Source organism: Pan troglodytes, chromosome X (assembly GCF_028858775.2).
Source record: "Pan troglodytes isolate AG18354 chromosome X, NHGRI_mPanTro3-v2.0_pri, whole genome shotgun sequence".
NCBI lineage: Eukaryota > Metazoa > Chordata > Mammalia > Primates > Hominidae > Pan > Pan troglodytes.
Window position 1 is genome coordinate 108,646,458 of NC_072421.2, and position 14,104 is coordinate 108,660,561.

At 37.8% G+C, this 14,104-nt stretch overlaps 1 protein-coding gene across 26 annotated transcripts in view; it reads left to right on the forward strand.

The window, feature by feature from the left end:
* The window catches only part of PAK3 (p21 (RAC1) activated kinase 3), a 284,926-nt gene that overhangs the window by 199,848 nt on the left and 70,974 nt on the right, over nucleotides 1–14,104 (forward strand). For 15 of the 26 annotated variants that reach the window (XM_063803778.1, XM_054676184.2, XM_009439514.5 and 12 more), the window contains 3 exons: nucleotides 3,272–3,316; nucleotides 4,488–4,641; nucleotides 9,183–9,220. In XM_063803778.1, coding sequence (XP_063659848.1) covers nucleotides 3,272–3,316; nucleotides 4,488–4,641; nucleotides 9,183–9,220 — 237 coding nt within the window. The remainder of the gene's footprint in view (nucleotides 1–3,271; nucleotides 3,317–4,487; nucleotides 4,642–9,182; nucleotides 9,221–14,104) is intronic. The other 11 variants (XM_016942629.4, XM_054676185.2, XM_009439519.5 and 8 more) reach the window with 1 other exon arrangement.

Below are 14,104 nucleotides of genomic sequence, written 5' to 3' on the forward strand. Positions count from 1 at the left end.
TATATGATTAAGCGGAAAAAAAGAAGGAACAAATTAATCTATGTGGAGAAGCAAACAATGTTGCTGAATTGACAGTCAAATTATCTTATTTTTTCAATTCTGGAAGTAAGTGATAGGAGAATGGAAATGGAAACAGTAAACACCTTGGCCTCATAAAGTGGTGTAAGCTGATTATTTCTGCGTTCTCAGTAGCAAGCAGAGGAGAACGTTAAGAAATATTGACACATAAAGTGGAGATAGGTAAGATTTAACCAATTTCATCATTAAAGTCAGAGACATTACTCAAATGGCTTTGAGTGTGAACCCAGTCTTTACTATATTTGCAGAATATTCTCTTAGCCACACTTAGATACTCCAACCTTGCTATTATGACTACCACCACCATCATCACCACCAGAAAAAAAGTAATTTGTATAACCTGAAAAACGTTCTATTTTTAAAAAATCATAAAAAGATTGTAACTATTTTTGCTGACACTTGAAACAAGAAAATCCCTTAAACTTTATAAAAATTTTGCCTAATAACTATTCCCTTTTTTATTAATTTTTTCAGCTTTGACATTTTAATGTTCTCTGTGCTTTTCCTCATTTAAACTACTATTGTGTTTTATTGTTGTCATTCACTATTTTTCTTTTCTTTTTTCTTCCTTTTTGTTTTCTGATGTGAAAATTTTCTCATCCAGTTATCTCATGTGATATTCTAGTTGCTCTCCAATATTTTATTCTTTCCACTTTTCAAACTTACTTGTCATCTTATGATACAGTATCTCTATCTCTAGCTCTTTCATTTATCATTCTGGATTCTGAATGGAAATGAAAGAAAGTAAATCACCACCATCTTGCTGACTGCAGCACCAGTCATTTTCAATTTGCTGTCAATTAGAACCCAAAGAACCCAAAGTGATGGACTATCTTTCCAATGATGAAAAACAGTTGGATACAACCAAACCATATGAAACAAATACTCCTCTCCCTACTAAAAATATCCCCAATTTGAAATAAGATAGCTGTTTGGAAGTATTCCATTGTTACGAATCCATTGAATATATAGAAAGACATAGGCTAAATTTGGAAAATGGAAGTACTTTATTGTCATCCTGATGATCTTTTGTAACTACTTGTTCATACATTATTCTTAAAGATGCCAAATTCTGCCCTTTTTGGTGCTTTTTTAACCTGTGATTTACATTTACTATATTATTATGTTTATTAAATTTAAACATGCCAAATTATAAAAAGCTTTTAAGAAAGTCTTTTTATTGGTAGGATTTAGAATTGGGTCCTAATTGTCATAGCACCACTAATTTATTGTGTGTTGGGAGGGGATCATATTAAGTTTGATTATCGTGGTTGTTGAGGTTGAATTTTGTGCAATTTGCTGAACTATCTAATCCAGTTGTCTTACAAGGGCTTGTTATTTTGAATACTTGGACACTGATTTGCTGTGTTGCTTGGTGATTACTCTTTGGCTAATTGGCCCATATGACCTTGTATACCTGGTCATACACTTGGACCCTGAAGCTAAAAGTAGGTTGGGAGGTGAGATTTTTGGTATTCAATGATTACAAGTCCTCATCCTTTATATTGCCATTTTTGTCCCAAATACTTCAGAACTCCCCTTTCCAGACCTCTAGACCTGTGACGGTCGCTGCAAGTCAATCAGAGGGAAAAATGGTATGAGTGATATAAATTATCATTTCTTATGATAAGATAAATGCTTGGCCTGTTATATCATGCTGCCATTCTCCTGGGCTACACTGGACAACCCCCAGCTTAATGTACTTCTAGTTGGTATCCTATACACAGTCAGACATTGATATGTGCTCCTGCTTCTGATGCTCAAACTCCTAGGTCTTCATTAGCTGTCTAACTTTTGGGATTAGTTCCTCAACGTGGCATAATGAGATGGCTTTATGACTATGTGCCTTCGTGGCATACATTCAAATTTGAATGTCGGGTTTTATTGATAATTGGATTTGTCTCAACTTAGAAAAAAGAAATGTCAGCAGTGTAGTCAAAATTATGTCAGCAGTGTAGTCATGTGGTAAGTATAGTTGTCTGGAGGATTTTCTGCTATTGGCAGCATTTTTTCCTGCTGTCTAGTGATCATAAAACTATTTATCACAAAAGTTTAGAAGTGCCATGGGAATGTATAATAACTGCCAATATTCTAATGATTATGGTAATGATTATGCCAGTAATGTCTGCTCTAGTGGTTATGTGCAATGCATACCTCAATTTGTAACACTTAATAACTCCGTTGGCCATTACGGTATTAACAAATGCTATTAATTGCACTTAGAATCATAACTGGGATCATGCATGGGCTCCTGAGTTCAAATTTTTGGCTTAAGGCTTTAGCATCTAGCCGCGTGAAAAATGCATGTAAAAGTGTCGTTTCACTGTGCTTGGAGTAACCCTAAATACCAGGAATCAAGGACATATATACAAAATCAAGCTAGTTGGGTCAAGCATGTTTCTGTAGCATTTGAGATATCTTTATTTAGGCAAAGCTGTTACCTTATATCTTGTCTTATTTTGTGGGAAGTGGGATTTTAGAACTGCAGCACTAAAATGGAAATTATATATATATGGTTTGAAATGGAATTGTTCCCCTTTCCCTGGTCTAAATATCTAAGAAACTTAACATATAGAGTCTGGCTATGTGGGAATGTTCTTTATCTAGTTTTCTCTAAGCCAGCCATGACTTTAGCTACAAAGTGCAAAAGAATCACATCAATGAGAATAAAATTCAGTGTTTCCATACAGCCATCCTTTGAATTTTAGCCACATACACACTTTTGAAACTAAAATTGGTTAACCAGAATTGGGAACTGAAATTTGTAAGTTTATCACATGGCCATTGGTTACCTGTGATCACCCAATTATAAAAACAACTTACAAATTATTGTCAAAGCTTTTCATGATGCCATCCTTCTTGCCTCCAAATTCATGTTTCTGCCTTTTAATAATTTCTCCAATCATTTAATGGTAATTCTTATTAATACATATTTATGGAGGAAGCATCTTGCCAAAAGTGGAATTACACATCCAAACTTTGAAGCATCGTCGTTCTCTCTGTTCTCTTAAATCTGTTGTCCTGTAGCCTGTCCTGTCCCTGATTTAGTTAAAACCTCCCTATTTTCATAACCGCCCCACTTTAGAAGGGACTCCCCCCATTCAGACCCATTGGTTTCATCTCCTCCCACCTTCTAAGTTGTCCCACATTCTGTTTTAACTTTCTTTTCTTTCTTTATTTACGTCCATTACAGCCAGATCTCTATGGCTCACAGATGTGCCCAGGGAAGCTCCCAGAGGTGCGTCACAGGCCCAAAAGAAGCTTGCATCAAAGTGCTTCTTTGAGATGTCATAGCACTGCAGCAGCAGGTTCATGTGTGTGCAGTAGAGTTGTTGCTTGGCTTATCTCACTTTTTTTGTTGTCATTCCCAAACTCTGGAGGCCCACGTCACACATTGTTTTGCCGAGACTTCATAGGATAAAGCCACATAAATTGTGTCTGGATGCACTTCAGGAATAGTGTGTCTGTTTCTCTCTCCAAGTTGCTCTTGGAGGTTGGATAATTATGAAATTGGGACTTCTGTAGGCTGGACATGTAGGAAAGAATGTTGAATGCTCAATGCAAAGCTAACCTCTAATTTTTGCAATTCTCCTTGGTTAGATTTCCAAATATTCCCTCCTCTCTGCTCTAAATGCTTCAGATTATTATAAATTATCACAAGGCTTTGTCGTGGTTTTCATAGTCCCCAGGTTCTATGTGGCCTATAAATGAAGTAAGGAGGAAGGGAGAGAGAGAGGAGAGGAGAAGGAGGGCATGCCCTGGAGAAAGCTGCAGGGGAAATGCCCAAAGCAGCATTAATGTTACTGTTTAGCATCTCAGTGGTTCTTGCCCCTCCACAATTCTATTTTTGTCTCCTACCAACCTGCCTTTATAGTAAAGCGCTAGACCCAAAAAATTACATTTTGTAATCACAAAGTATAACCTGACCAAGGGTGATCCTTTCCTTTTATTCTAAAATATATTCTGATTACAACATGACCAGAAACAGCTTGTTATTCCAGTCATAAAATCCATTGATCTGCACTTTACTATGCTGTGCACAAATTTAGAGAAGTCTTGCTATGTCTGCCCTGAGTCGCCAGAAAAAAAATAAGCTAAGCCGTAAACATCATTTCATGGATGAGCAGAGTCAATATGGAGGTGATTTTCATGCGCTTTTTTTTTTCTATCACAGTCATACTCCCACCCACCCTTTTTAAGTTGGATCCTAGTTTTACCTATGTGTTTTAATTAGAGAAGAGAATGATTGCATTATTAAGTTACTAACTTTAAATCTAGAATGTAACTTCAGTTTCCCAAGTGTAATCCTACAGGTAGCATGGGCTTCTTGGTGAAGAACTTTACTGGAACATAAAAATGCTGCTGCAGAATGTTCTGAGCTACCATTCTTTCCCTTTGGTTGTCCACAGGGAATTCCAGAGCAATGGGCACGATTACTCCAAACTTCCAACATAACAAAATTGGAACAGAAGAAGAACCCACAAGCTGTTCTAGATGTTCTCAAATTCTATGATTCCAAAGAAACAGTCAACAACCAGAAATACATGAGCTTTACATCAGGAGGTAAGAGGAAGTCTGTGGTATCAAAGGTGAAAAAGTAATTTCAATTTCAGAGTGTCATGTTGAGAACAAAATGTCTGTGGGACATTTGAAATCGATTCTAGTACCTTCTTCAGATGACATCAACATAAGGAAACCAAAAAATGAGTTGGAATTTGAGGTTGATGTTAAGTTATATAACTCAGGTATGTTTAGAATCAAAATAAGGTAATTATTTAGTGAAGTAGTAGTTGTGAGCTTGAACTGGTAGTCACAATTGTTGTCTCTTTACTGTCATAAAGACACTCAGTCACTTACTGGGCTTTGTTATATGTTCATGAAGTAAGAGTTGTATGCATGAAACCATGCTCTCTGGAAATTTATTTTGTCCCTTAGATTCATTGATTTACACCATGATGACACAGCACACTGTTTTTTTGGTGTCAGGTTATTTTTCTAAGACCCCCAAATCAGACTGAAAAGAGAAAACTATGTGTGACTATTTTTAGAAACTGAAATATCCGTGTTACTGCCAAATCTTGACCTTATTTGCTAGTGTGTAGATTTAGTCTTTTCTTGGAGATTTGATGTTCAAATTTGCACTATAAGCAACTGTATTAGTCCATTTTCATGCTGCTGGTAAAGACATGTCCAAGACTGGGAAGAAAAAGAGGTTTAATTGGACTTACGGTTCCACATGGCTGGTGAGACCTCAGAATCATGGTGGGAAGTGAAAAGCACTTCTTACATGACAGCAGCAAGATAATATGTGAAGGAAAAAAGTGGAGAACCCCGATAAAACCATCAGATCTCATGAGACTTATTCATTATCATGAGAATAGCATGGGAAAGACCAGCCCCCATGATTCAATTACCCACCCCCGGGTCCCTCCCACAACATGTTGGAATTCTGGGATATACAATTCAAGTTGATATTTGGGTGGGGACACAGCCAAACCATGTCATTCTGCCCCGGCCCCTCCAAATCTCATGCCCTCACATTTCAGAACCAATCATGCCTTCCCAACAGTCCCCCAAAGTCTTAACTCATTTCAGCATTAACTCAAAAGTCCACAGTCCAAAGTCTCATCTTAGACAAAGCAAGTCCCTTTTGCCTACGAGCCTGTAAAATCAAAAGTAAGCTAGTTACTTCCTAGATACAATAGAGGTACAGGCATTTGTTGAATACAGCCATTCCAAATGGGAGAAATTGGCCAAAACAAAGGGATTACAGGGCCCATGCAAGTCCAAAATCCAGCGGGGCAGTCAAATCTTAAAGCTCCAAAATGATCTCCTTTGACTCCAGGTCTCACATCTAGGTCACGCTGATGTAAGAGGTGGGTTCCCATGGTCTTGGGCAGCTCTACCCTGTGACTTTGCAGGGTCCAGCCTCCCTTCCGGCTGCTTTCACAGGCTGCTGTTGAGTGTCTGCGGCTTTTCCATGTGCAAAGTGCAAGCTGTAAGTGGATCTACCATTCTGGGATCTGGAGGACGGTGGCCCTCTTCTCACAGCTCCACTAGGCAGTGCCCTAGTAGGGACTCTGTGTGTGGGCTCTGAGCCCACATTTCCCTTCTGCACTGCCCTAGCAGAGGTTCTCCATGAGGGCCCCACCCCTGCAGCAAGCTTTTGCCTGAGCATCCAGGCATTTCCATACATCTTCTGAAATCTAGGTGTATGTTCCCAAACCTCAATTCTTGACTTCTGTGCACATGCAGGCTCAACACCACGTGGAAGCTGCCAAGGCTTGGGGATTCCACCCTCTGAAGTCACAGCCCAAGCTGTATGTTGGCCCCTTTCAGATAAAGCTGGATTAGCTGGGACACAGGGCACCAAGCCCCTAAGCTGCACACAGCACGGGGACCCTGGAGCTGGCCCACAAAACCACTTTTTCCTCCTGGGCCTATGGGCCTGTGATGGGAGGAGCTGCTGTGAAGTTCTCTGACATGGCCTGGAGACATTTCCCCCATGGTCTTGGGGATTAATATTAGGCTCCTTGCCACTTATGCAAATTTCTGCAGCCAGCTTGAATTTCTCCCAAGAAAATGAGTTTTTATTTTCTATCGCATAGTCAGGCTGCACATTTTCCAAACTTTTATGCTCTGTTTCCCTTATAAAACTGAATGCCTTTAACAGCACTCAAGTTACTTCTTGAATGCTTTGCTGCATAGAAATTTCTTCTACCAGATACCCTAAAACATCTCTCTCAAGTTCAAAGTTCTACACATCTTTAGGGCAGGGGCAAAATGCTGCTAGTGTCTTTGCTAAAACATAACAAGAGTCACCTTTGCTCCAGTTCCCAAAAGTTCCTCATCTCCATTTGAGACTACCTCAGCCTGAATTTTATTGTCCATATTGCTATCAGCATTTTGGACAAAGTCATTCAACAAGCCTCTATGAAGTTCCAAACTTCCCCACATTTTTCTATCTTCTTCTGAGCCCTTTCAAACTGTTCCAATCTCTGCCTGTTGCCCAGTTACAAAGTCTCTTCCACATTATTGGGTATCTTTTTAGCAACACCCCACTCTACTGGTACCAATTTACTGTATTAGTCCGTTTTCATGCTACTGATAATGACATACCTAAGACTGGGAATAAAAAGAGGTTTAATTGGACTTATAGTTCCACATGGCTGGGGAGGCCTCAGAATCATGGTGGGAGGCAAAAGGCATTTCTTACATCGCAGCAGCAACAGAAAATGAGAAAGAATCAAAAGCAAAAACCCATGATAAACCCATCAGATCTTGTGAGACTTATCCACTATCACGAGAATAGCATGGGAAAGACCGGCCACTATAATTCAATTACCTCCCACTGGGTCCCTCCCACAACACGTGGGAATTCTGGGAGATATAATTCAAGTTGAGATTTGGGTGGGGACACAGGCAAACCATATCTGCAACTGAAATATATATACCAAATAATACTTTCACATTTTGAGATAGATGATTTGAGTTCTCTCTCTACAATAATTTATTAACTTATTAACATCTAAAGAATGAAGGGAGTATTATCATTAGTACTACAGCTATAAAGAGCCCTTACCTCTTTGCACTGGATTTAGTATAAGCAGGCTTTAAGTTTCTTTGAGAATGATCCAAGGATACCCTTGGAAGGGGAAGAGTGTCTGATTTGGCCATATCAAATATCAAAGCCCAAACTGCTAAATTGGACTTTTTTTTTTTAAATGAGAAGATTGCTTAACTGCTGTTATCCAATGTTGAAAACCTAAAAAGAAAGCCATCAAGGGAAACTTTTTAGTATATTTAAGCTTCCACATAGAATAAAATATCTAAGAGATCCTAGTGATATATCAAAAAATGTTTCATGTGAGAAAATCAAGAGCTGTGCTCCAAGTTAGAACCATAGGCAACCAGAACTGAAAATGTATTCAAGAAATCATTTCACTGTAACCATGAATACACTTTAGAGTATCAGAGTTTGTTCTTTACTCCAAATAGCCATTGCTGTTTAACACTTAGTTTTATATGCCAAATTTCTCTCAACTTACAAAGATGAAATCCTGACAACTATATTAAAACTCAACTGTACAGTTGTACTGTACTGAGCTGAGTGTACCTCATCATAGGTTTTCTGAATGCTCTGGTATTGGGACTGACTAATTGAATAGGAGGAGAAGATGAAGATAGCACAGGAAGGTGGAAAGAAGGAATGGAAAGGAGGTAGGGAGAGAAGAAAGTGGGAAAAATCCTAGATATAGAGTAGTTCTCCACTTACCCATGTGGAATATATTCTAAGACCTCCAATGGATGCCTGGAACCATGGATAGTACTGAACCTTATGTATATCATGTTTTTTTTCTATACCTACTTACCTGTGATAAAGTTATAAATTAGGCACAGTAAGAGATAAACAACAATAACCAATAATAAAGTAGAACAATTATAACAATATGCCAGCATCACTACTTTTGCTCTTTGGGGCCATTATGAAGTAAAATAAGGGGTACATGACTACAAGCACTGTGATAGCTCTGCAGTTGTTCTGATAACCAAACTGGCTATTAAGTGACTAATAGGCTGGTAGTGTAAACAGAGTAGGTACACTGGACAAAGGGATGATTCACATTTCAGGTGGAATGGAGCAGGACCGCGTGAGATTTTATCATACTCAGAATGGCATGCAGTTTGAAACTCATGAATTGGTTATTTCTGCAATTTTTGATGTAATATTTTTGAACCACAGTTGACCACAGGTAGCTGAAACCACAAAAAGTGAAACTTCAGATAAGGGGGACTACTATAGATGTACAGAATCATACCAGTTAAGAGTAGGTAATCTTGTCATTCTTCCATATAAATGAGATTCACTGGAGGCCTTCATTAATATCTGCAAAATGACCTGGTGAGAATATGGTGAGGATGTAATGGTGTGAGCTATTTTAAGAAAAGCTATGTCATTAGTCATAATATCTAGTTAATACTAAATTGGAGCATTTCCTTCTAGTTGAAATCATGCAGTTTTTTAATTTTTATTTTTCTGGTGTGGTCTCTGAATGAAACATTCTTTATGAAACAAAAGTGACCTCTCTATTCTCACTTTGCAGATAAAAGTGCACATGGATACATAGCAGCCCATCCTTCGGTAAGTGAAAAATTGAAAACTGTTTCACATGATTGGTGTTTCCAAAGATTTAAAAGAATATAACTGCACAGATCCAGTTTTTAGATATAAAGTCTTTTAAAAACAATTTTAAGGTATAATTCAGTTTATATAAAATTCACCTATTTTCAGGTAAACAGTTCAATGAGTTTTGGTAAATGTATATACCTATGCTACCATCACCACAATTGAGTTTTAGAACAAGTCCATCACCCCAGTAAAATCCTTCATACCTGCTTACAGTTAACTCCACCCACCCCACCCTAGTCACAGGCAAGAACTAATATGGAATCTGCCTTTATGGATTTGGCTTTCTGGACATTTCATGTAAATGAAATAATACAGCGTGTGACTTTTGAGGATTGGCTTTTTTAACTCAGTTTATTTATTTTAAGATTAATCCAAGTTGTTGTGTATATCAATAATTTGTGTTCCTTTTTATCTCTGAGTATTCCATGGTATGATTGTACCACTGTTTGTTTAACCATTCAGACATTGAAGGCTCTCTAGAAAATTTTCAGTTGCTAGCTATTACAAATTAAGCTACTAGGAACATTCTTGTACAGGGTTTTTATGTGGACAATGTTTCTGTTTCTCTTACATGTAGAACTTTGAGAATAATAATCATGTTAATAGAAATTTCTCTGAACACCTACAGTGTACACTTATAAACTGTAAGATAATTTTATTTTTATAGGTACTTAATCTTTCCTACAGCCCAGTTAAGTAAGTCTTACCATTGTCCCCATTTTACAGGTGAGAAAACTGAGGTTTGGAGAAATTAAATAGCTTCTCTAAGGTTATAACAGTATACGTTTTGTATGTCACTTGTTCCAACAAACTGAGATACAGGGAGGGAAGTGCCTTTGTCCAAAGTCACATAGATAATTTTTATCAGAGAAGTGACTAGAAAATAAGTAACCTAGTTGTTGAAAGTGCTATAGTATCTGAAAGAATATTCGTACACATTAGACAGAAAATGATCTCAGATAAGGCTTCCCTTTCTGTGATTTTCATTTTGATATTCTGATAGAAATTACTTCCTGCCTCATTTGTTTTTTTAGGGGTGAAATAATTTGCATTACTGAAAGTCTCCTAACCATTTATTCAAACAGTCATGGATGGCCAACCTGATTCTTCTTCCTTTTATAGCAGACCAATGCCTTTTATAGTGGACAGATGTCTGCTTGACATCACCCTGGGTAGCCAGTATGACACCAGTAGATCTTCTTTAGTTGTAAAGAGTAAAGGTTCTGAAATATTATGTCAGTTTCTCAAAAATTAAAAATGGTATTAACCATATGATCTAGCTATTCCACTTCTGTGTATATACCCATAATTGAATGCAGGGTCTCCAAGAGATATTTATACACCCACGTTCATTGCAGCAATATTCACAGTAGGCAAATGGTGGAAGCAACCCAAGTGTCCATCAACAGATGAAGGGGTAAACAAAAGATGGTATGTATAAACAGTGGAATATTATTAAGCCTTAAAAAGAAGACAATTCTGACACATGTTACAACATGGATGAACCAGGAGAACATTATGCTAAGTGAAATAAGCCAGTCTCAAAAGGGTATATACTGTATGATTCCACGTATGTGAGGTACCTAGAGGAGTCAAATTCATAGAGACAGAAAGTAGAATACTAGTTGCCAGGAGCTGGGAGCAGGGGGAGTGGGCAGTTGTTTAATGGGTACAGAGTTTCAGTTTTACAAGATGAGAAGAGTTATGGAGAGGAATGGCTTTGATGATTATACAACAATATCCTCAACAGTACTGAAATACATACCTAAAAATGGTTAAGATGGTAAATTTTATGTTATATGTATTTTGCTACAATTAAAAATAAAATGAAAAAAGAAAGAATGAAGGCTCTGGATGTAGGTATTTAATCTGATTTCCCCATTTACTAAGTATGTGACATTGGGAAACTAGCTTAGCTTCTCTGAGCTTCTTTCCTCAGCTTTAAGAGGGAATAAAAATAGTACTTACCTCCTACGTCTTGTGTGAATATTAAATGTGATAATGTACATAAAGTACTTAGTATAGTACTTAGCACATAATATATATTTATTGAATGTAAACTACTATTATTTTTACATGACAACAAGAGGAAAAACTCACTCTCTTCACACATGAAGCTTGTACTTGCGCTTTGCTCAGATTCCCCAAAACAGAACAGAATATGGCCCTCTCATCTGACTGGCCATTTCCTTTTCCTCCTTCTTTGCCATGACAGCTTCCTGGGCCACACTGAAAACAACATGTGAAGGGAGGTAATAGGAAAATGGGAAGGACAAAAATGACAGCCTTCCATGATCAACACATACTTTACCTCCTTTGACTTCATTAATATCATGCTTGTGCAATCTTGACTGGGTATTCTGGCAAAAAAAAAAATAGTTATTATTTTTTTAGGTTGGTCAGTTATTTGAAACACCAACTTGCTAGGATAGCCTGTGTATTGGTTTTTGTTTTCTCCTAAGATATTAACTGTTTCTTTTGAGATTGGTTCTATTGGTTTTGCTTGTAGAATTAAAATGAAGTCTATGTTATGGCTAAAATATTCCATTAAGTTAGAAAAAAAAATGATGATCTCACTGTCTGGAGATAAAACAAATAGATATTTACCTATTTAACATATATTTACCAACTGCCTCCTTATAAGCTCTAGGAAGTTTGGATATCAGGCTGGTAGAGGAAGGTAAACATGGACATAAAGAAGTACAATACAGTATGGATAGTGGCTGAGTATAGTGGCTCATGCCTGTAATCCCAGCACTGTGGGAGGTCGAGGTGGGCAGATTGCTTGAGCCTAGGAGTTCAAGAGCAAACTGGGTAACATGGTGAAACCCTGTCTCTACAAATAATGCAAAAACTAGCTGGGCATGGTGGTGCACACCTGCAGTCCCAACTACTTTGGAGGCTGAGGTGGGAGGATCACTTGAGCCCTGGAGGTGGAGGCTGCAGTGAGGCGTGATTGTGTCACTGGACTCCAGCCTGGGTGACAGAGCAAAACCCTGTCTCAAAAAAAAAAACCCAACAATATGGATAGTATTACATATCATAAAATATGTTGACATGCTATGAGATTTCAGAGAAAGTAGATTGCTTTTAGCTGGGGAGGGAAAGGGAAGCAGGCCCTTGCCTCCAAGGGCTGAAGCTCAGTGTCTGGTACCAAATAGATACTTGGTATGTATTTGTTGAATGTTAAGTTAGAAAATGCTTCATATAAAAGTTGGCATTTGAGCTAGATCTTAAAGGTCAGATGAGATTTCGATCTGTGAAGATGGGAAGGGCATTTTAAGTAAAAAGAAAAGCATAAGAAAGGGTGTGTTGGTGAGTAGAGCAAGGAAACAAGGAATATGGGGTTGAATGAAAACTGAGATGCGAGAAAGGGAATCAGGAAATAAGTCTTGAAGGTTAAGGCGGAACCAAATCATACTGGCCCCTAAATGGTATTCCAAGGAATCTGGCTTTCCAGTATTCAGTGGGAAGCTTTTGAAGTGTTTTGGAGCAGGAGAGTTAAGTGATTAACACTTATACCTTGGGAAGAGTAATCTGACGGCAAATGTCCAGAATGAATTAAGTACAAATGGTGAGACTGGATGAAGGGAGACTAGTAGGGAGAATATTGCAAGCATCCAGGTAATCTGAGCCAGAAATGAGGTAGTAACAGTAGGAATGGGGAGATTACATTCAATTTCTAGAGGTATTTAGATTATTAATTGCATGTTGGAGGAAAGGGTGAGGTCAAAGATAAACGCAGGCTTAAACTGATAGGTGGTGGGTAAAAAGATAATGATGCTGTCTTTCAGGAGAAGCCGATTTCTGTGGGAAGATGCTGAGTTCCTTATTGGACAGTTTGAGTTTGAAGGGCTGGCAGGACTTTCAGGTGAAAATAATGGATTGACTGCTTGATGAAGGCTAGGTTTCTATTGATTGAATGAACTGAATTGGACCCCGACATTCTATTTGAATTACTTCAGTGGGACTCAGTTCCTTAGGAATGGATAACTGCACCTTGTGTTTTCCTTATAGTTCTAGAGGAGAGTATGCTTCGCAATGTGTATGTCTTTTTGCATCATAAAAACTCCCAGTAGATCTGGCTGTCTACAAAATCTGATTTAATGGGTCTGACAACCCCTTGTAGACATAGCCTGAACTGATTACAAGTTTTGCATCCTTTAGTAGCCTGGGTGAGAATTAAAACAGAAGCAATGTTGTATTCTCTAAGTGTTTTAAACTCATGATTCTGTAATTAATATTGAACTCAGGGATAGATCTCATAGTCATATAACACCTGCTTTACTGCTTATTTGTGGTAGCTTCTTTGATATTAGTGTATTCAATTTCAAATACTGTTCAGGTCTCTACTCTTTAATTTGAGGCTAATTTTAAAATTTCATATTTTTATCGTACTGTTGAAAATAAAATGACATATTTAGAATCCTAAGTTAGTATTCCAACTGGAAGGTAACAGCAATAATATGTCATTATTGTTTTGTCATATTGAACACGCCATTATCTATGCTTAGAGCAACTGGGTGTGCAGTTGACAGATTGCTCTTTTGTGATTTGCAGTACTGGTTAATTTTTTTTAAACATAGTTTAAGTAATTCTTTTACTTCAGTGTGCATCAGAATTTCCTGGGGATTCTGTTAAATTGCAGATTCCAGGGCTCCACTCCCAGAGTAGATCTGGAGTAGAAACCTAAAATCTACATTTTAAACAATCACCAAAAGTGGCCCCCAAACAGCATTTTATATTATCTAAAGCCTCTAAGTTCCTTACTTCTAAGTTCTTTGACCTTTAAAAATTAAGCTCAGAGAAAAGGAAATTTCCTAAGGTAGCTACTCT